The 24119-nt window shown below is 33.0% G+C and overlaps 1 protein-coding gene across 3 annotated transcripts in view; it reads left to right on the plus strand.

The window, feature by feature from the left end:
• Positions 1-24119, plus strand: part of LOC106464056 (aminopeptidase O-like) — a 57946-nt gene that overhangs the window by 18470 nt on the left and 15357 nt on the right. For 2 of the 3 annotated variants that reach the window (XR_002611632.1, XM_022391717.1), the window contains 10 exons: positions 5583-5655; positions 6721-6842; positions 11596-11782; positions 13346-13452; positions 16407-16506; positions 17217-17324; positions 17488-17528; positions 18540-18603; positions 20124-20183; positions 21108-21200. Coding sequence is in view for 1 of the 3 variants with exons in the window: in XM_022391717.1 (XP_022247425.1) it covers positions 5583-5655; positions 6721-6842; positions 11596-11782; positions 13346-13452; positions 16407-16506; positions 17217-17324; positions 17488-17528; positions 18540-18603; positions 20124-20183; positions 21108-21200 (955 nt within the window). In the remaining 2 variants the exon portion in view is untranslated. Of the gene's footprint in view, positions 1-5582; positions 5656-6720; positions 6843-11595; positions 11783-13345; positions 13453-16406; positions 16507-17216; positions 17325-17487; positions 17529-18539; positions 18608-20123; positions 20184-21107; positions 21201-24119 lie in introns of those variants that run through there. The other variant, XR_001291096.2, reaches the window with a different exon arrangement.

Genomic DNA, 24119 nt, shown 5'->3' on the forward strand with positions numbered 1-24119 from the left:
AGAATGTTTGAGAAAGCAGCTAAAAAGTTTAAAGATAAGCCAAAGATGAAATGTTTTATGGTTATAAGATAAACAAAATGAAGGTTAAACCTAAGTTGTTTGACTTGCAGAAAAGTGATGGAAGTATAACTGTGAGTGGTAAAGACATTAAAAAATGCTATTCAACATTCTGCATCACAAAGAGCTATTACATTATGCACACTGCTGTTTAACTTCCTGTACATGCCACAAGTCATGAACAAAGTTTCTACCCTTATGCATCTCAACAAGTATTGCACCAATCTATGGTGTAATCATCATTAGACTATAGCCCTCTATCAGTATGAGGTTAGCACATTCTTCATGCACAAGAATCCTTGTGAGCACTAGCCATTTGAACATATGCTTATTCTTTTCTCAGCCCTGCTTATCTCAGTTTTTTCTTAAGATTAACTGTAAGTTTTGCACTTTTTGTTTTAATATTTTGTTACTATTCATCATGTAGTGTTTAATTCCTTAATGTTATTGATTATATGAAAGAACAGTGCTAAATTTTGAACTTATCAGTGAGAACTTTTATTGGAATTATCTTTAATTCAATTTTCTTTTTATTGACTTTGTAGTTTTGGAACACATGTACCATTGTTTAATCCATAAAGGTTTTGTCCAGTACTCTACAAGTTTGACATAAGACCCATTCACCATTACCATACCTGGCTCATTCACCTTCTAACAAAAAAAAATTTGTATATATTACAAAAATGGACCACCAAAACACAGTTTTATGGATTAACTGGATTATGCATTTGTTTCCATGTTTCTGACATTCCCCAAGGTTTTTAACACTTCTTTGCAGAATCCATCCAATACTGGATTTTATTCACTTGAGGATTTCTTTCACTTCATATGCAGGACAAGCTCAGCCTATTTCTTTGTGATACTGAGCTTTTGATACCAGGGCTCTCATATCTCCTTTGTTTTCAGCCTGAGTCTTTTTTATGGCTGTGGTGGCTCACTGAATCTCACATGACCCAGGATAATATTCTGTCCCAACATTACACAGACATACTTTTGTTTGGAGCTTTCCACAGCTCAGAAGTCAGTCTGTGGATTTCTGTAGTTAGTATCACACAAGTTACACTGTTTGTTCACTTTGTGTTTGATGACAACAATCCAATGACCACATCTTTCCACTGCCTCTGTTCCAGTGAAATACAATTCTAGATACTTGGTCAATTTCTGATATCCAGGGATGAAGTTTCTCTGTCTTTACATTTTTGAGCTAGTAGCTACTCGATAAGCTTGCCATCATTTTATGTCTCATCTTCTTACCATGACCCATTCAAACCCCTACTCTGTTGTTTCTTCCTTACCTTGATATAGATGCACTTGCTTGGGACCTCAGTTTTCGTGTCTCTGGACTTTCTCTTTTGGGCCCTTGGCCACCACATTCATTTGTTTATTTATCATGTTTTGAAAGCTCAGGCCCTGGTGGTGGATCAACTATCTCACCTAGGCCTGGACTTTTTCCACAGAGTGATTTCTCCATCTTCTGGTGTTTTTAGTGGATTTGCCCCCAGTATGGTTGTTCTTTCCATCTCCCCTTTACTCCTTGCTTTCACTCTTTTGGTATCCGATCCCAGACTCTACAGCTCTGGTTGAAAATGCTCTGTGTGGTTCAGTCTTCTTTCATATGCTTTTGATGTATTTCTTCCCCTACCTCCTTGTGGGAACCATTCACTCACTTTTGTTTTGGACTCCTATACTATTTATCACAGGGACAGAATCATCTTCTTCTCTGACTGTCCCAATATTTAGATGGCTTGGAAGGGTGATTGGATGTTTTCTTCATTCATCATCCCTTCCATGTATGGACACTTCAATCCAGATTGCCTCTTTGGTTCTGTACAATCTATTCATTATGATCTTACTTGTACTGCCCCTTTTTAGGGCATTTGCCAACATCTTTTCTTGTTATAAATTCCTCTTTCTCTAACAACTTATCTCCTTTCTCTTATTTTCAACGTCTCCTCTCATCATGTTTGTCATCTTGCAGTTTCTCTTTCCTCTAGCCATTGATATCCACTCTATGAGATTTGCAGGTGGGAATGTGGACAACCCCTGACACATTAGTGTCCCCATTGGGAAGTTTTGCTTACCCTGACTTACATCTGCTTCAATTGCCATTCTACACTCCTTACAATGGCTCTGATGGTGAGTTGTTTATTTTATTTCTTTTTTCAGGTCTCACAACCACTTTATTATTGAAGCAACAGAACCCATCGAGTGGCTGATGTTGTGTCAAAGAGAGTACTTACCCAAAATCCAAATCAAGTGGGAGCATACAGAAAGTGTTAAGCCCATCTGCTCCTGCTCAGTGCCTACTGTTGAGACAAGGTTTTCTATAAGACTGCTTCAGCAGTATCTATATATTTTATCTTTCAGGTCATTCTACATTTGTGAAAAAAAAGTAACAACAGCACCAGGTGTGTGTGCCTGCTCTTACACAAAGCTTGTACCTGCTGTCTTTAGTTGTAATAGCCCATTGCACTGTCTCTCAGTAAGGGACCTAATTATAGATGATTGTTTATGATATGTTCTCTCTATATAAATTCCTCCCTCCCCATTTCTTCTAGTGGAGTATGGGAGAACCAGTGTTTCTCAGTTCCAAACCACTGGGGAAGTTGATATTGAGAGCTCCTCCTCAGGCTGTGCAATCCAATCTCACTAGTATGAGACTGAGTTGATGACCCTTAGTTTGGAAAGTAGGGCTGGTAGTGTAGTACAGGTCACCCCAGTATGTTATAAACTAAGCCATTCCTAGTGCTTTGGTCCAGCTCGATGAGTCTTGGATTCACCTCACAACACACGTGTGGAATGCTTCTCCCAACATCTGATTATTGTGGTATTTCATTTAAGTATTTCTCCTATATTCTCTTTATAGAATTAGCCACACTACACACACTTATTCAGCTGCCTGCCTGTAAGTTAATGACCAGTTGGACAACATTACATTCTGCCCACCTTAGCAACACTTTAGTGCCATGCAAAAGATTCTTGTGACTTTTTTTTTGTTCTACCTCTTCTCCTTACAATAAATACCAAAATAACATTGGGCAAAGAGTATTTACTGCTTGAGGTAGATGCAGTCTCTCACTAAGTGTTGTCCCACTAAATTACCCCTTAGTTCATGCATATCACACTCCATGGGCTTTCCCTTTCTGACACTGTTCTCGGACAGGAGTTCATCTTTGTACTTTCTTTTTCTACACAGACCGCTTCATCATCTTCAATATTTCAGATGGATGCTTACATTTCTGCACAACTCCAACTTTTTCTTCTCAATTTTGGTGCATTTAGTTTGCCTCATCAAGAATGAGCCTATGTTCAAATGCTGGTGCTCATGGGGATTACTGCATATGGAGGATGTGTCATTCTGCTGTTAGTGGAGAGCTATAGTGTAATGATGATTGCATCATAGGTTGGCACAATATATTTTGGTATATGTAGGGGGAGGGAGCTTTGTTTAAGGCTTATAGAATGCATAGAAATTTACATGGCAGTGAATGTGAGGTTATAGCTCTCTGTGGTGCAGTGAAGTATTTTAAATCAGTTTATACTGAAGAGGATATTGAAAATGTACCACATTGTAAAAAGTGTACACTTGAATTGGCATTCCCTTTATTTATAATTTATAGGAAATCAATAGACTTATATCATTTTCCTTTGGATTGTAAATGTGCCAATGTATGCCTTATATTTGATAAAGGCTTGCAACTAGCCCCAGAAAAATATAGATCCACTGGTTTAACATCATATATTTGTAAAATATTTGAATCTATCATTAGATATGAAATTGTAGAGCATATGAAAGATAAGAAATTAATACTTTGAATCAAGATGAGTTCAGTTAGAAAGGTCATGTTTGACTAACTTACAAGAAATGTTTGAGTTTTGGACTAGTGTTATATGAAAGATATGGTATTGAGGTAGTTCACTTAGATTATAAATAGGCTTTTGAGACTGTTCTTATACATATTTTGTTGGTTAAAGCATGTGATTATGGAATTTTCAAAAGTGTGGAAATGGATCAGTGATTTTCCAAGTTATAGAACTATGAGAGTTGGGGGTGAGAGGAGAGTATTCAGAGTAGATAAGAGTAATTAGTGATGTTCCCCAAGGGACATTCATTGGTCAAAAATTGTTTATAGTTTATATTGATGATATTCCAAAATTTGTGATTTCTATCATGAAAATGTTTGCTGATGACAAAGGTTTTTCAGAAAAAAATATCAAATGATTCAGTAGGGATTTATTACAGAGAGAGAGAAATGTGGCAGTTGAATTTTCACGTTAAAAAATTTGAGATTATGCACATACGATAAGAAGATTCATTGATGAGTTATTACAGAACTGATAATTGAGAATGTCTTGTTTAAAGGAGATGTTGACCAGAAGGATTCTAGTATGTGGATTACTGATTCTTTAAAGAAAGAGAGCAATAAAGCAGCATAAAGAGCTTTGGAGATGTTAAGAAGTGTAACAAATAGTTTTAAAACAAGAGCTCATTCCACATTATATATAGAACGTATATTAGACTTCATACGGTTACCATATTATGAGAAGGATATCAAGTTATTGAAAAGGGTTGAAGAAAGAGCTGCCAAACTAGTAGATGGTGTGAAATAAAAGGAACATGATTTAGAAGGAAAATGAATAAAACTCTTAATTGATATGTTTTAGTGTGTGTTTTTAATTTTGAATTAATAGATTATACAAATAAACTACAACAGTTTAAAGAATTCTGGACCACTAAATGTCATATGTAAACACTATAGTGTCCTAAGAAAATCTCAGAAGCTTTTTGTATGATTTTGTTTCATTTTGTTTTTAAGTAGTGTCATCATACATCCTTCAGTGTTCTCATTACTGTTCTATATCAATTTTGAAATGTCAGTGTTTTACAGTTAAAATTATACAGAAACATTCAGATCCTTTACAAAAATACCTTATCAACTTTCATATAATATGTGAAGTATCATAATTTATAAGATACATGGTTTATTAAATTTGTTCCACCCTTATCTCATGAACACTATATTTACACTTAAAAGTTTTAAGCTTTATGCAACTCCGTATTCTTTATTTTTAAAGAAAATTTACTAGATCTATTGCCCATGCTAAAACTTATTCTTTCCCTTCTCGTATGTAAGTTTATCATGAGAAGTTTTATTTATACCCCTCTGTATGTAAGTTTATCTTGAGAAGTTTTATTTATACCCTTCTTGTATGTAAGTTTATCTTGAGAAGTTTTATTTATACCCTTCTTGTATGTAAGTTTTTCATGAGAAGTTTTATTTATACCCCTCTTCTTTAATTTTACAAGCATTTTGAAGGATGATTTTAAATTTTATTGTAACGTTTATAAAAGATTAGAATATCCTATTGTTGCAAGTAGAAAGTGTAAAAAATGTAAACACTTAAGTTTCTGAAATAAAACTAATTCACAATCTAACATTTTTTTAGAAGTACCCATTATGCTGATGTAATGATCTACTTTACAAATAAATTAATTTTTTTTGTAAAAAGGCTTATTTTTTCAGGATAAAACCAAAAGTAAAACAAGTACCTTGTAAAATATATTCACCAGAGTCGCTCTTGGAAAGAACATACAAAGTAAGTTTAGCTTGGCATATTGTAGACTTTACTTTCTTAGACATGCTCATTTCAAAGGTCAGTTTGATTATAATAATCATTTATATTATATAATATGTCCAAAAATAATTCTATGTAGAGAAGTACTGTTTAACTGGCTTATTTTTTTTTGTTCTAAAGTGAAGGTACTTATTTTGTGTCAGTAGATGGCAGTATTTTATTGTTTATAATGCAAAAATGAAAAAAAAATTAACCACTGTTGTTACTCATTTGTAGTGATATCTTCAAATTTCAAAATAAATTTACAATTTTAGAAAGTTACAGTAATAGTTATTGGTAAAATCTGATCAAGATGTACAGGATAAGGAGTAGAATCAAACTTATTTTACAATCTAACAAAGAGATAATTTTAAATATATCTTTTTTTAAATCTAGTTGTTGGTGTTTATAGGAATTATTTCGTTTCAGACCAAGGAAATTATACATCAGAAGTTCATCTGGAACATAACATTAATTATTAACATAAAATCAGTGTTTGAGTATGTATGTATTTATATATATATATATGTGTGTGTGTATGTTGGTAGACCAAGATACATTGTTTTATTAGTAGAGGAGCCTTTATGGAACAAAAATTTATTGTGAATAAATTATAAATGATCTGGTTTGTGGATGAATTACAATGTAATTTAATTTATATGAATAAATGGGATTAAAACATATGACACTGTTTATGTGTGTTTACAGTTCACAGCATTTTACTGTATTTTGCTTTAAACTAAAATAGTTTTGTGTCTTACAATATGCTAGGACCTAAGTATAATCTCTATATACAGAAAAGTAAATTATTAAAAAATTGCTAAATATCTAAAAAATAATTCTAGGTGAAGAGTATTATCGGGGTACACAATGGTTATCTCCAGGTTATAACATTAAATAGTAGTCTTTTATTGTGCAGTTTTAATCATTTAAACTTTGTAAAAAATATTTCTTGGTAGAAGTAGTAAGTAGTATTGTTATTTAGAATTATTTGAGAAAGGTTTAGGAATTTTGCCATCAAAACTAAGCTTGTTGCTTATTATTTAGGAGTTTGGCCAGTATCTTCTCACATGTTTGAATGTAACTCAGCAACTTTTAGGAGTTTACCCTTTCATTAAACTGGATCTGTTGCTGATGCCAAAATGTTTTGGAAGCCTTGGAATGGCAAGGTATGTATTCTACAATCTAGATTTTACAGTGTATTCTTAATTTCTCTGAAATACTGTCTATGATAAAATGCATGTTGAAACTATTTAATATAAAATTCTTCAATATTCTAATCTGAAAGAATTTGTACTCTCTATGGAAATGTATAACAGTGTGCCCATACGGTTATAGACATACATGAAATCTTGTTATAGAGAACACTTTTATTTATATAAGTGAGTGTAAATGTTTTCATTGAAGTTCTGAATCTTGGGGAACTTTGTGGAACTTGATTTGTGGAAGTAACTGGTCACACTGTAGCAGTCAGGATCAAAGAACAAATTGACGATATGGCCAAAGCCTTATAGTATGTATTATATGCATAATGGTTTGGACCAGTTTCCTATGGGCCAAAAGCACAAAGCCACTGAACTATTTGACTAATATTAATCACAAGAGATCAAAATTTGCGTGTCATATTTTCAATTGTCATGACTTGTATTGTCTAAATTTAAACAACCTAAATCTGTTGATAAGGCCTTGTCACAATGCTTTAACTGCATCAACTACTATGATTAACTTTCTCCTACTGTGCTTAACTTGCCATTGTAAGTTTCCATGATAGTTAAGTATTCAGTGTGACCTACCTGTTTTATAGGTATAGTAAGATTCCTTTCACAAGTTTTCTTTTCAAAAGGTCACAAATTGTTTACTGAACTATACTTATGGCAATATATCTGTTTTGGTTGAATTTAATGTTGTTTTTTGTTTATATGTGATTAACAACTTTTTAGGACAGTTTTGTTTCTTAGCTTTTTTCAACTGTTTAATTCTATAAGTACTAGTATTGTTTTTTATCATATTTTTTTTAAATTTTGAAAGTTTCTATTGTGGATTCATGAACAATAAACACTATTAAAATTTAACAGTTATATTTTCTTAGTAAAATATTTTTAGACCTGAAAATAAACAACATTAATGGAATATTTGTGTCAAACGTGTTTGATTAAAGTGTAAATAAAGTACAACATGCTCAGAAAAATTGGTTAATGATTAAAATGCTCTATGAGAAATATGAACAGCAATTTGTGTGTGTAAAGGGCAAACATATCTGGACATGATAAAGATAATAACATGATACATTACAACATATGTAAATTTTTTTGTTACAAAATTACTAATACGAAATTACTTTTTGATTTGTCTGATGTTACGTAATTTTGCTTTAAAGTATACCAATTTGTACATGTTTTCTTCATTTTGTAGTTTACCGATAGGGTACTTCCCTCCATTCACAAGATTAGCATGCCAGAAGCCTTCTGCTTCCCCCTATTGGAATCGAATGATTCATAACATGTCTCTCATGTAAATCATCATGTGTCACTTCTCCACCAATAGGAGTGTGACATACTCATGTGACACATGTGACTCCCTCTATACACCTCTACCGAACTATCACTTCTCGTTTGGCAGCACTTGTGCTCGGATGTGTTCCTTTTTGTTTGTTTAAAGTTTCACATTAGTTTTTAGTATACTCATGAAGTGATAATTTATTTTCACTTCTAGTTTCTATTAAGACTGTTTCTTAACTTCACTTTAATCCCAGTTTATTACAGTCTCATTGTTATTTATACTTTCAGTTATTGGTTGACTCTTCCTCATTATGAAGTTTATGTTTCACTTCAGGGGTCACATCTGCGACTAGCGCTATGTCTCAGGGCTCAGGTGCGGGCGACCCAGCGGGGGATTTAGCCATGTTTATTTGCAGGAAGATTGAACGTTACATGGGTCAACCTCTGTTTCCAAACCTCACCCCAATTTCTTCTGTACAAGCTAAGCCTATTCAGACAGACAAGGACTTAGATCACCTATTTCCTCCTCCTGATTTTGCCATGCCTTTCCATGCCTTGCCTGAGGAGTCATTTAGGTCTAATACAGTCTTTTTGGATTTGGTTTCTCAGGTATGTGGCGTTTTAGCCCATTCCCTATTTCCTAAGAACCGTGCTCTTCCTTACTACGCGACCAATCTTCCCATCTTTATTTGATTTTTACCCCCTCCCCGAATATTCGGGTACATGCTGACTAACTTGCCTCACAATTATGTGACGGGATTAGCATGCCTCGCCTCCCACGGGCTTTGGATCAGTTTGCTCTTGCATATCATCGGCAGACTCTCCTTTTATGGACCAGCAATTATTAGATTCCATGTTGCTTGTTTGGGGTGTGGCTCCCAAATATCCTGTAAGTCTGACCCATGTCTAATTTCCCGCCTTTGTCTTACCCTCATAACTCTTTTAGGATATCTCTCTATCATCCATCTCCTGTCTGATGCTCCACTGAAGTCCTGAGGGGGTTTTCTGGGGATATCCTCTCCCTTCTTTCCTCCACGTTGGCTTGTTTGTTGTCTTTGGCTCTGGCTTTACATACATGGTTTCCCTGTTGTTGGGACCTTGTAGGTCATGATACGACTTTAACTTGTATCCGTTTGCCATCATCTTATATTCAGGATTTATGTATGGCCCCATTTTTGTGGTCATCATACCTGTTCAACCCCTTTCACCAGGTTTTTATTCCAGACTTGTTGTTGTTCCCAAGAAAACCCAGGGAACCAGAGGCCTGTCATCGATTTATCCCACCTCAATCACTTCATTCAACTGCCTCGTTTTTACCATGGAGTCATATCTCACCCTACGGTGAGTGTTTTCTCCAGGCTTATGGATTATCAAGATGGACATTGCTAATGCTTATCTCCATGTCCCTATATCACCATGGTCTTTTCCATATCTTAAGTTGGTCTATCACGGGGTGGTTTATCAATTTTGTGTCCTATCCTTTGGGCTTGCTTCCACTCCTTATGTTTTCTGTCAGGTAGTCAGAGCTTTTTATCACCATCTTCGTGCGATTCCACCATTATATGGATGACTGGCTTCTTCTGGATAATTCCGAACTGGAGTTGGCCAGCCATATTTGTCAGCTCCTTCACGTGGCTGGTTAATCAAATTGGATACATCCTACCCAATATTTTATCATTTTTGGTGTTCTTCTTGACACTCATCTCAGTTAGGTCCAAACTTCTCCTCTACAACTTTGTTCCGTGGAATTGTTAGTCTGCTATACCCTTTCAGCTCCCTCACTTTCTGCTTGCAAGGTTCTATTGCTTTTGGAAATGTGGTCTTCATTGCTGTTGCTAGTCCCCTTTTGGTCATGTGCATATGCAATCCCTTCAGTGGGCTCTTCAAGATCAATCGAACCTTGCTTGGGATCTCCAGTCCGCTCCCGTTACCCTTCCTTCTACCCTGATGGATGATCTACAATTGTTGTTGGACAAGGCTCATATGTCGGCGAGTGTCTCGCTTCCTTCTCATCATCTGGATTTACATCTTTTCATGGATGCATCCCTTCAGGGCTGGGGTTTTTGCATATCAACAGCCTCAAGCTTCTTGCAGTCCATTGAGCTTTGAATCACTTATTCCTCACACCATACATTGTCTGGGAATCACAGACAATTCTATGGTGGTAGCACATATCAATCAAGGGGGCATCCAATCAAAATATCTTTGTTTTTGGATCTACTATATTGTGATCACATGCACCAGATTAATCTCATTGCGTGTCGTGTTCTGTGTTCTTTCAATCTCGAAGTGGATCGTTTTTCCCTTCCAGACCAAATATATCTGATGGAGTGGTCTTTAGATCTCCTTCTTTAGCAGTGGCTTTTCCCCATGTAGATGCATTTGCCACATACTTCAATCACAAATTACCCCTCTTTTGGCCCCCGGCACCTCATCCTCAGGCTCTGGCAATGCCTTCCGCCAGGATTGATCCCACAAATTCCTTTATGTTTATCCCCCTATCCAATTACTTCATTGGATGATCTTTATCATCCATACCACTCTGTGTCAAGTCCTTCTGATCGCTCCTTACTGGCCAGCTCAACCATGGTTTCCACAATTACAACTGCAACTTTTCTCTCCAGTACCTCTTCTTTGTCTCCCTCTCTTCTTCGTCAACCTCAGTCACCAGTTCTACATTCAGGCATTCATTTTCCTTGTGTTCCATGTTTCACCTTTCCCTTAAAATGCATTTCCTTCTTCTTTCAGCCTGTGGACATCGAAAGTTTGATTTCTTTACCGTTGACGTTTCACGTACGCTTTACCACCCTACCTATCTTCTCTTTTATCTGGATCGTACCTTCCTCGTAAAGACCTTAACAGCTAGGGAGGGTAACTCATCTATTGTTTTACCCACTTTTAAAACTTCATCAGATGTTCGGATCTGACGCATGATGATCTACATGAAAGACACGTTGGAATCATTTAATTCCAATAGGGGGGGAGCAGAAGGCTTGTGGCTTGCGTAAATAAAAAAATTGCATATACAGGGCAGTACTGGACAAGAATAGTTAATCTTGTGAGAGGAGAGAGGTACCTATCAAAAATACATTTTCAGTATAGGAAAAAGTATATCTTTTGAGCATCTCACATTTTATAATGTAATACATGTTGGACATTAAATTAAGTCTTCAAAAGTGCACAGGTTACTAGTGTAATTTTTTTCTTATTTGCTCAAATTATCATATTAATAATAAGAAAATTTACAGCAATCAAGTTTGTTGTGTAATTTTTGTGTGTAATGAAATGCGTGTTATAAGTAATTTTTATACAAGTTTTGTTTTAATCATGATTATTTAGAATAATGTTAATGAGCTGTACTAGAATAAATAAGCTTAGGTATAGTTTGATGTTACTAGTATTTCCTTTTCTTTTCATTTTACAGTCCAAACTTGATTTTCCTTTCTCAGTCTTTATTGGCTGGAGATGGTAGCATGTGCAGCAGGCTAGCACATGAAATTGCACACTGCTGGTTTGGACTTCTGATTGGAGCTTTTGATTGGACAGAGGAATGGCTTAGTGAGGGTTTTGCCACATTTCTAGAAGACATACTTCATGCACTGGTACTTCAAGTAAGACAGTACAGCACCTTGTTCTATTATGTTATTAAAATGTACTAATTCTGTATGTCTAAACTTTAAATGCAATCGTTTTCATTGAAATAAAAATACACTATGTGTATAACTGCAGTGTACAATACAAGTTTTTGTTGTTTGTATAAAGTACTTATTATTGACATAATTAATGTTCACACATTATTTCTTCTGTCTCTACTGCAAACAAAGCAGTACACATGTTTTCAAACTATGGTACTCCCCTCTCTACAGAACAATTTGCTAGAACCTTGGCACAATTTTAACTGGATACTCAATGTTTTGCTTTACAACTTCTTCATTAAAACACAAACTGTAAGCTAACAGTACAAAGTTTCAAATGATTTAAATAATAAATCTGGTGTTATAAGATCGTTTATTTCTAGTATTAAAACATCTTCTATACACCAATACACACTACAGAAATTAAATACTGATCTTGGCACTACTGCTGAAAAGATTTTGTATATATGTCAAACCATTGAAAAGAGCTCTAATCTGTGCATATAATAATGTGTACTGAATACATTTTTATCTAAGGAAAATGTTTTACTTTAAATATAAATATATCAAACAATACATACCTATAGTTCAAAATTAATGACATCTTGTTAATAAACTTTAGAATGAAAAAAATAGTTGTTAGATTTTTTGTATTTATGAGTTTATATATATATATATATTAGGTGTCCAAACAAGTTGGTTTTAATGCATCAATGGTTGGTTAGTTTCTTGCTCATGCTTTCATACAACAGCACATACACACTATACATATAATTTATATACTTATTCTTTAACTCATGAACATAAATTTTGTATTTCATAAATTGTATAATTGTTGATTTTTGTGCTAATTCTGAAATTTAATATGTGTAAGATTATTTATTTATTTAAAAACTCTTGAGAATGTACATTGTAATATATTTTTTGGTCATGGTTTCCAGGAATTTCAAGAATCCTAGGAGTTTGTGCTCATAAATTGGATATGTTTTATTTCATGGAAACATGATTATATAAATACAGTTATTCATAAAAAATGAGGAACAAACATAAATGTATACAAAGTCTATAATATCTGGTGTTTATAATTATGTATATATCCTTTTTATTAAATATCCTAAATGTAATGCATAAAATTTTTAATATTTGAAATTATTTTCTATTAATAAAATAAGTGATTTGATTTTAAAGCTTCCTCTTTAATAGTTATTTCAGTTTGAAAGAATTTGCAAAATGCATTTATTTTTTTAAATTAAATCGTGCAATAAAGCAATCTTGTTTTATCATAAAAAAAATAGAAGCTTTTGAGGGTTTTGAAATTTTACCAAAACTTTGGTCACAGAAGAAACCTATGCCTCTATTTATCCTACTTTCCTGTCAAATGCACTTTCAAAATATTAACAAGGATTCACTATCATTCTTGATATTTTAAAATTTATGTTCTTGAAATGTTTAAATCATGTATATATTTTTCTGAAGCTTCTTTATGTTGGCTTGTACAAGTATTTATATGCTCATTTGGTGCTATTTTATTTGCTGTAGCTAAGAGAAGATGAACAGAAAGAACAAAATGAACTAAAATATGCTCTGCGGTTACGAATACTGAAGGCAGAACTGATTAATACTGAGGAGGATCTCCAAACTCTTAGGTAGATCTTACATAAAAAATATCATATTATAAATAGTGTGTAAGCAATTCTATAAATGCTGTAACATTTTAAAACATGTTCAAAGCATAAACTTTTCTAAAGGATAATAAAAAGAAAGTAATTTAAAAAATGTGATTGTTCTCTTAATTTATAAATACTATTGTAAGAGCTACTTACATCTGACAAATGTTAACTTCAAAGTTTTTCCAATGCTACATCATGAAAATAATATCATACTCAGTCTTTTCTATACTTTAAATTAAAATTGAATGACTTGTAAAAAGGAAATAGAATAGTTTAGATATTTTGGATAAATTATAGAAGTTTTTTTTTGTATTTAATCTACTTTTCTTTAGCTAGTGAACTTTGAACCAATAAAACATTAATTGAAGGGAAATTTTGTGCCGTGGACTTAAAACAGGTTAAATTAAACTTGAAATGTTATTGCTACTTTATCTGATGTTTATTTACTGTTAATCATAATCTAAAGTCAGCAGCTGTGAGACGTAATGTGGGTTATTTTGTAATTTGCTGAGGTATTTGTCACACATATGAGCATCAAATGAAAATCAAGCATGAAAGTGCAGATTGCTACTAAATTCACTGAAGTCAATAACAAACTGGTAAAGGTTAAGCAGGAAAGTGTAGAACACTGTTGATTTCATTGAGATTGGTGACTCTTAAACATGACAAAAAGTATGGAGAAAAGTGATTTCAATTAGATTGTTAACCAAGCAAAAACATTATACAGAAAAGTGAGAATCACTAATGATTTCAGTGAGATTGGGGACTGTCAACACTTTCTGTAGCAAGGTTGAAAGTGTGCATGTCATGACCTTTTACAAAGTTACATTCAAAATTTAATTAAACAACTTTATTATCAATATATGTCAATAAAGTTAACATCAGAACATAATTTATAATTCAAATTTTTATATTACCTGAGCTTTATTTTTTTAATTTCAAAGGGAAGTATTTAAAAAATTCTAATTTTTCACTTTTCTGTATCACCTGATGTGTCTGTGCTCTGAATTCTCCCCTTTAGATTCTATATGTTCAGTGATATGGCTTTCAAGGTGTCCAAACAATTAGAAACACAAACTGTATGTAATTACAAGCAAGAATACAAAATTTGAACCTTTTACTTTCTCAATTTGCTGAGATATCGATAAATTTATGAAACCCACCAGAGAAACCTCTTCCATCTGTCATAGTCTTTCAAGAAAACTATATAAACATCTGTATATTGCTGATGGATGTGTTTATAAACAATAGAAAGAGCAGGTTCTTTCTATAAATCTCAAGATTCCTCTTTTCGACTTATGCCTGTAAAGCCAAAGTCATTGGAATTCTTTGGTTGTTTATAAGGCCTATTCTTTGCTCTGAACATTTAAAAAAATTTTTAATATATTTATAGTTTACTTAGAAAGCCAGATAAGTTATTGTAGTTTAGTTTTGGACATTTTATTCTACTGACGGATATATATGATTTTGTGTTCTAAAATGCATTTTTTGAAGCTTCATGAACTATTGTTTGGATAACCAACTTAGTGAGAAAAGATTAGGGTTACTGAAGCCATGGCTTTCAAGAGCAAAAGTACTAAATTTCTTGTTTATGTATATGTAACCAAAGTAACTAAAATATAAAAATTATAAACTATTTATTTTATCTGAATAAAACATATAAAATACACTAGCAGAATTGTATGATTTCCCGTGTATGTAAAATTTGACACTTGATACATTGAAAAGAAAAAAAAAGATATTATTTATTTTATTTCATGTTTTCCAATTTTTTATTTCACTATACATTGACAATTTTGCTACATTTTTAGTGTTAAAATAGAGAAAATAAGAGATAAAGTTTTACCAAAAACAATTTTTGTATTTATTTAGAGAGTGTTAGAGGTTATGCAAATAGAATATGAAAACAGTAAGGTGAAAATTAATTTTTATTCTTAATATGAAAATCACCTCAGACTGATTCAGTAAAGGTTTTGTAAATTAACAGACAAATCTTTAATAAAAGCCTGATTAGTTGTTTACAACAAACTGGTTTAGTAAAAGCTTGCCAAATTTCATGAGGAAACACGTAGTACATTTAGAGTTATATATACTTTCACCGAAGTCAGTATCAATGAAACTAGTAAAGTTTATGGAGAAAAATTTGGAATGCTTGATTTTACTGAGTTACTTGACTGATAAATGAACAGAAACCTGTGGATTCCTGCTGAATTTTCTGACTTTTAAACAATGGAAAATGTGAGCAGGAAAATGGGGATCACAGCTTTTTTCATTGAAATTGGGGGACTGTTAAACAGGAAGCAATTTATCAGAAATATGTGGGTCTCTGCTGATTGTACTGAAGTCAGTGATGCTGAAACTGGTAAACATTAAGCAGGAAAGTGTGGAACACTGCTCATCTCACTGTGGTTCTTGATGGATAAATAGCAGAAAGTCAGCAGAAAAGCTGATATCACCGAGACTGGTGACTGTTAAATGCCAAGAGGTAAACAGAAATGTGTGTATAACTGCAAGTTTATTGAAGAAATATATGTTTCATTGCTTAGTTTACCGGGATTGATTACTGGTACAGGAAAACACTTAGTAAACTTAGTAAATAGACAGAAAAACACTTAGTAAATATTGAAATTGTCAATACATGATACTGAGAAGGGATCCATACACTGAAAAATCTCTCAAAGGAAGCTAGCTAGTTAAGAAATTTTATTGTGTATTATCACACAAATTTTATCAAAAGATGCTGAGTAGCAAAATCACTTAGAGAATTTCAGAACAATATTACAATCTTCTGTGTACTAGTTGTACATTTTAATTTTGTCTTTCTTTTTTGTGGAATATTGGATTTGTAGCAGTCTAAAACTTTGAAAAGAATTAAATGTGCATTGTTCCTTTTAAAGAATTTCTCAGCTGTAAAATATTGTTTTTCTTAGAATGAATAGCAAACTGCAAAGTGAAGAAAAGACTGGAGGAAGTTTTGTGAAGAATGGGATGAATCCATTTAAAACTTTCATTCAGGTTCATTACTTGAAGGTGAACTGTATTTTGAACTTTGATGTTCATCTCAAAATCTAAAGCTATATAAGCTATTTTGATAAATACAAAAGGTGTACATAAAAGAAAAAATGAAGTTTTATGCTATTTTGTTAGACTTTCTTAAGGATGAAAAAAATGAATTTCATGATTAGATTAGATTTTAATATTTGTTTTAGTAGAATATAGTTTTAGAAAACTTACGAAATAAGTATTGAGCTTCAACAAAAACTACAACTTTAAGAAAACTTCAGACCTTTTGAAATGTTAATTAAAATCAATTTGCTCGGCTTTCTGTCTGATTAGACACATGAATTGAAGTGCCATGAATTTTACTACACTATAGAAGGTATTATTATTATTTGATTATCCACTTTTTAAACGAATTTATGTAAATTTTAAAAGATTTAAATTTTTTTTAAATGATCATCACATTTTTACCATTTTATTACAGTTTTATTATGATTAATGAAGACACAATACAGAATATTTTTGTTGGTAATTGTTACTTGTAGAAATAATAATCTTAGCTGTATTTACAATAAAACTTTTACAATAAAGTTATTTCTTCTTTTTTAAATCTTTTAGAATATTATTTTCAAAAGATATCAAAATATGGAACTGTAGACACATAAGTTGAAGTTTTTTCTGTATGTGTTTAAACAGAGTTAGTCTTTAAATCATTAATTCTTATTCTGTAATTACTACAGGGATATTTTCTTCTGCGTTATCTATCTGGTTTGGTTGGCCTTAACAACTTCTTGAAATTTCTGCAGGATTTTGTTGAAAAGTTCCAGCACCAACTTGTGCTGTCACAGGTAACACGGTTAATTTTATATAGCTTGATAGTAAGTTTTTCTTCATTCATGTATGTTTTTTTCTTTCATTCTATATATTTTTGTAACATGTTTATAATTTGTTGTGCAGTCATTGATCTGCTCAAAGTGATTACATCCTCTTATTTTTTGTTTTAACCTCTAGGAGGTCTTAATCTTTTTCTTCGAGTCATTTCCTTGTCTTGCGTAAGTAAACACATATTTCATTATCACTTTAAAATATTTTTGTCTTATACTGATATGAAAATACTTTAACATTGTAGTCACTAGTGTAATGAACCAAATGAAAGTTAAATGTCTTGAATTTGAGCTCTAGTTACTCAGTTTGTAGAACTTTGATCTCAATACATTAATGTGAGCTGGAGGTCCTGGTTTCAAACATCAGTCAAAGTAAATTGCCTTACACCTATTTCAGATCTCTACAACTGAAACACAAAATTAGTCTTTTTGCATTGTGCAATGTGAATTAATAATTATGAATAATGTAAATAGAGATAAAAGATATAAATTTATTCATTGAAAGTATGGGACAAAGTTACTGAAGTATGTGATATACCATGAGATTATTAAGATTCACTTAGCAAGTTATGATGTACAGGTGATTATAAAAGAAAAAAAAGTTAGAAATACCTTAACTACTTGTAATTAAAGGGGTAATTAAATTTCACCAGAGATGCACTGAAAATCATAAGTTTTATTGAGAAAAGCTTCAACATGATACATGGGAAGAAATATGTAATGATCCAGGTGAAGAGTTTTCTGCTTGGAAGATGAGTCCTGGTAACTTTGCTAGTATAACTTGATTTCAGAGCATTAGTGTGAAGTGGGGGTTCTTGATTCAAGCTCCAATTAGCTTTTCAGATCATTACCACAGATTGCAAGAAGATCATTAATTTATTTGTAAATATTTATAAACAGGTGCATTTTATTCATTTTAAACAGAGATCAGGCTTCCCACAGGTGGGAGCATTTTGCCCCAGGCCCCCAATTCAAACAGGTCCCCAAAAATATCGATTATTATTTATTAAAAATAAAAAAATATGTTTTTATTTACTCTAAATATTTAACATTATACCTTTATACAGGGTGTCTGCTGTTTGAAAGGCTTAGTTAAACTTAGATGTTATAGACAGATTTAAAGAAAATTGTGAGGCTAACATAGTATTAAATTGATGAACAATTGGGTATTTGGTTTAGAGAGAAGAACTTGTCTCCTGAGGTTATAGCTAGCACCTGGCTAGATACTCCAGGTTTACCCTCAGTAAGTAAGTTTTTAATATTATTCAAAGACAAAAAAACATTTCAAATAATTGTTTATAAAGAGACTGGAAAAAACAAGTTAACGTGAATTGTCAATATTATCTTAATTATAGAATTTATGTTTTAGAAGAACAGCTATAGAAGTAAATGATTAATGCACATTATTTTGAAATAATATTAGATTTAAGGTAGTTGTTAGATTTGCAAAACTGAGGCAAGTGTTTTGAGTTATCTCAAACAAGTAAAAGTATTTACCTCCAGTGATGGGAAATGTTTAAGTTAATCTAATCTACAAATTTAAATTATTTCATGGACATGTTTAATTGTGTTGAACTCTTGGTTTTAGTCAGAACCAAAGCTCTTGCTGCTTAAACTGTCCACTGCGAAAAGTAATTATTTAGCATTTCAGTCATGCTAAGAGTCGCTCAACAGTAACATACAGTAAATCTACATGTTTATTCTTTAAGTTGTCACATTTTGAAATGTGAATGATAGTGTGATTAATTCCTAATGATTTAGTGTAGAATATCCTGCTTGCGAAATAAAATTTGGCATCAACATTATTCATGTCTGGTCTCCTGTCATTTCAAAAGTGAATATTGAGTTTTGCCTGCATGTGCAAACGAGAGACAGACGAATGCTCAGACAGATACCACAGCTTGCAATATATATATAAAATAGCTGCAATTAAGATTTATACAAAATAATTTTGTGTTTACAAAATATTTCAGTACCATGTGGAAAAGAGAAAGGTTACGAGTATGTAAAAGAGAGGTATATGTATGTTAAGGGATGAGAACATGTTTTATCACATTGACTTTTTTATTTAAGTCGTAAGCTTTTATTCATAATTTTGATAATCATCTTTAGGTATTTCTGTATGCAGACTGATGGTCCGTCATTTCACTCTTAATTAATTCTATAAGTTTGTACAGATTCATAAACACCTGAAAAAGGTTGTGAAGCCATGAGCAAAAGCTTGTGTAATAAAAAAAAGAAATGTCTATTTTTGTCTGAAGAGGGAATATATGTCTTAAAAATATGATAGCTGAAGTACTATAATTTGAGATGAATTATAAATGCAAAATATATTTATAAGTGTTAAAGAATGAATTGTAATTTACTGTTTATTCATTATGCAGGCACATTATGTGTACCTATACAAAACCCAAATTCTCACAGACACACATACACATGGTAAACAATCATTACTGCATTGAATGTTTTGATTTTAATTTTTAGGTATAAAAATTAATTTAGAATATAAAAATGTTTAGTTGATAATTAAGAATATGAAAAACTTTATTCTCTGCAGAAATTTCCAAACTTTTGTGAAAAAAAAAAATTATGCTATTTGCACTTTGCATTCTTTATTTAAAAATGATGATGTTTGTACTTTCTGTTCTTGCTCTTTAGAAAAAAAATTATGATAAATATTTTGGTTTCTCTATTGAAAATGATGATGTATGTGATTTGTTTTCTCTAGTTACAAAGTGATGATGTGTGTGCTTTGTCTTTCAGGAAGCTGAAGAATTTAAGCCATCTTTAGAAAACCGTTTATACTCATTAGTCATACAACAGGTGAATAGAACACATGCTAAATTATCAGTTAATTAACTATTTAGAAGTTCTGAGTCAGCAATAATAGAACTACAAAATAACTGTAACTTTTGAGAAGTTAATGTTACGTATAGAAAATTTGCAAAAACTTGATGACGCACTGATTTATGAAGGTATTGACCCTGAAAATTATTTAGAAACTGGAGTACTGATTGAGCAATGTACAAAAAAAAACATGTAAAGAGAAGTAAACAGGCAGAAACTGAAACTAATATTTGCCTTAAAAAATAAACTTCACAGTCAGTGAAATAAAATTGTATGATTTATAAAATAATGTAATGGCAATCTATGATACAAATGTTTCTTATTGACCATTTTGTTTTGGCTTATCTGTTCATATACTTTAATGTTGTGTATAGATAGTTGTTTTACACACATTTAGGTAAGTGAATTATTTTTCAGTTGATCATGTGATGTGGATTCTAACAGCACTAGTCCAGCTTATTTTTGTCAGATGAAGTGTTAGTTTTAGTAATGTTATTTACGTTTCAGAAAAATAATTAGTCCTTTTTTTTGTGTGCCTTGAACAGCCAAACAGGCTGAGGACAGCCTTGAAAGAAAAGAATGGATTTAAAGGAATTATATTAAATATATATTTTATTTTGTTATATTAGACTTGTGAAAATTAACCGCACACAAAGTCATTTCCAAAATATAAATTTTCATACAAACATTAATCAAAAATAAAATGTCAGAAAATAAAACATTCAAGACATGAGATTCATTATAGTTTTTATCAACTTGTGAATTCATTGTATTTTTACTATAACTTTGTAGTCTTTACATTCAGGAATTTAGTTTTGAATAGTTATTTTAGGTGATTTACCTTTGAGCAGTTGTTTTCTTTTGCACACTACTTAATTTTTTTTTTTTTTGGTATTCTAGACTAGCAGATGGAAAAGTCTAAATGAATGCTTGCTGAAAAAGACCAAAAGGAAATTCAGAAGATTGAAAGTGAACTTAAGTGACTTTGTTGAGGTATTTAATAAATATTGTATTTATACTATGAGGATCATTTACATGTGCTATAGAAATCTAGTATATTATGCAAATTTTTAGTCCAGAATAGCTGATACTTAGAAAAGGTTTTTTATTTGTGGATTCTTTCATATCTTGAAAGAACACCCTTAAATGTTGCCAAAATTTGCTTCGTTTGGCTTTTTATAACAAAACTAATAGAAAAACCTTTTATTTAAAGAGATCAGTTTACAAAAGTCTAAAATTTCAGTATTATATCAACCCTAATTAAATATTGATCACTTCAAAGCTAGTTAGTCATATGACATTTGAAGTTGTACACAAGAATATTGTGTTGAAAGCATGATGATTATGTTAAAAAACAAGTTTAATTTCTCCCATTTTATTATAATATTGTGTCATCTGATTAAATGTGCTTTGAGATTTACCAAGTCAAATTTTGTATATATACATATATATAAATCTATAAATGAGTTGAGGCTGGGATGGTTTTGTTTTATACTGGTATGTTTCCTACCAATATTCATTTAATTCAAGTGAAGTGGAGCCTCCCAGTAGCTCAGCAGTAAGTATGTAGGCTCATGATTCTAAAAGTTGGGTTTAGATACTTGTGCTGCCCTCTATGTTCACAATATTCTTTGGTCACTAGCCTTGATACTCCCACTTACCCTTATGTATTTACACATGGTATAGCTGTGCTGTAGCATGCAACAACCCTCCACCAATAGGAGTGTGACACCCTCTTACTGCAGCTGACTCTGTACTGTAGAGTACTTTCATTACTTATTGTTTTTGTATTCCATTGTGCACTCACACTCTAATTTTGCTCTGCATTTTTTCATTTTTATGAGCAATTTTCAGTTAACCTTATTGTGTTTTGGCAACTTAGTTTGTTTTCATTTTATTTCTGTTTACTTAGTTTCTTGTGGAATATTTTCCTCTTAATTTCCACATCATGAATTTTCACCTTAACACCACTACAACGACTTCAGTCATAAATCAGGCCACTACTGATCCACCTACTACTTCTCTGGCTTTGGGATCCACACTTTCTGCTAAGGGGGTTTTGGCTATGTTACATCACAACTTTGAAACTCTCTTGCAACATACTATGTTTCCAGAAATACAGTTTGATATCCTGTTCCCAGGTGAATCAATTGGGACAACAAGCATTTGGACAGCCTCTTTCCACATCCTTCCTTTGCAATGTAATCCCATGCTATTGTTTTGGATTTATCTTGTCCTTCGTCTGCCTTTTGGGAAATGATTTCCCAGGAATGTTACCTTGTCTGTTTCCCCTTTGTTGTTGTTTGTTATTAAGCACAAAGCTACACAAAGGGCTATCTGTGCACTGCCTACCATGGGTATCGAAACCCAGTTTCTAGCAATATAAGTCCGCAGACATACCGCTATGCCACTGGGAGCATTTCCCCTTTCTCTTTTGATTCTTCCCCTCCCTCCTTTATTCTGCAGCTTCATCGGATTATTTAGTGTTCTCCCCTCTCCTGATATTCAGATCCATGCTGATCAATTTTTAGCCCAATTACATTCTGACATTACGTTTATCTGATTCCTGTACTTTGCTTATCATAAGCCAGATTTTAGAGTGGTTTTCAGCAGATACTCATACCCTTTTCTTTTCCATGTTGGCACGCTTATCTTCCTTAGCCTTATCCCTCCATACATGGCTCCTTTGTTGTTGGGATCTTCTTAGCACACATGCATTATCCTGCTTCCTATTTAAGATACCTCATTTTAGTACCCTTATTTGCACAAGTCTGTATTTGGGGATCTTTCTGATACATTGGAGTCTAGGGTGAAGGCTACACTTCCTTCACTTCATTTCCTTCTACGGGAGACTGCTCATGTGGGATGGCTAGTGAAACTGGAGAAGACCTATCTCAACCCCTCATAGTATCTGATCCATTTGGGGGTGTTTTTCAAGGTGTGCAAGGTTCTTTCTTTCTTTGGGGCCTGAGCATCCATGGAAGCCCCTGTTCCTTTGGTTCCTCCACACTTGCATGGTCTTCAGTGGGTGTTGCACTATTAATGGAAACTTGTGTAGGATCTCTTGGATTATATCATCCTCCTTCCCTCAAGTAGACTTTGCCTGGTGGCTCAACAGAGACAACACCTAAGCTGGTGTTTTCCTGCTTCCTCCCCATCCCAAATTGCACATGGTCACAGTGTTTGACAGTGGTAAAATCTTCCCTGTACGGCAACCTATTGGAACTCATTGCAGTTTGTCAGGCCTTGTATCATTTCCTACCTCTGGTATGGGGACATTTGGTCATGATCCATTCTGACAATTTGACTGTTGTTTCTTATATCAATCAACAAGGGGGACACCCATGCACATTCCCTTTGCTTTCAAATGTTGGATCTCCTTTTCTGAGCCCAGGCTCAGCAAGTCTGCCTTCTTACTTGTCATGTCCCAGGTGCTATAAATCTTGTTGTGGATTGGTCTCTTGCTCCCTAAGTTTTGGTGGTTATGCTCCCAGTTTGATACTCCTCTTCTGAATGCGTATGCCACTCATTTCAATATCAAACTGCCCATATTTTGGTCCCCAGTTTCATATCTTTTAGCTTTGGCAGTAAATGCTTTCAGTCAGGATTGGACCATATTTTACCATTAAGCCTATCCTTCTATCTATCTTCTCCGTCGATAGGTGATTCCTGTACATAGTAAAGGAACCTCCCAGAGAAGGTTCTATACTTTCAGTTTACCTCCTCTGGGATCTGAACATCCACCCATGCATTTGCCGTGTGTGGTGACCCATGAATTGGAGGAAAGGATCTTGGTGGTTGAGTGGTGTCTGGGGCACTGCAATACACCACTTTGGCCTTGAATTCCTGTAGACGGGTGTCTTTGGGGTTGCACCTAAGGGTCAATTGGCTGGTCCTGTTGGGCTGATATTG

The sequence above is a fragment of the Limulus polyphemus genome, unplaced genomic scaffold (genome assembly GCF_000517525.1).
Source record: "Limulus polyphemus unplaced genomic scaffold, Limulus_polyphemus-2.1.2 Scaffold1550, whole genome shotgun sequence".
NCBI lineage: Eukaryota > Metazoa > Arthropoda > Merostomata > Xiphosura > Limulidae > Limulus > Limulus polyphemus.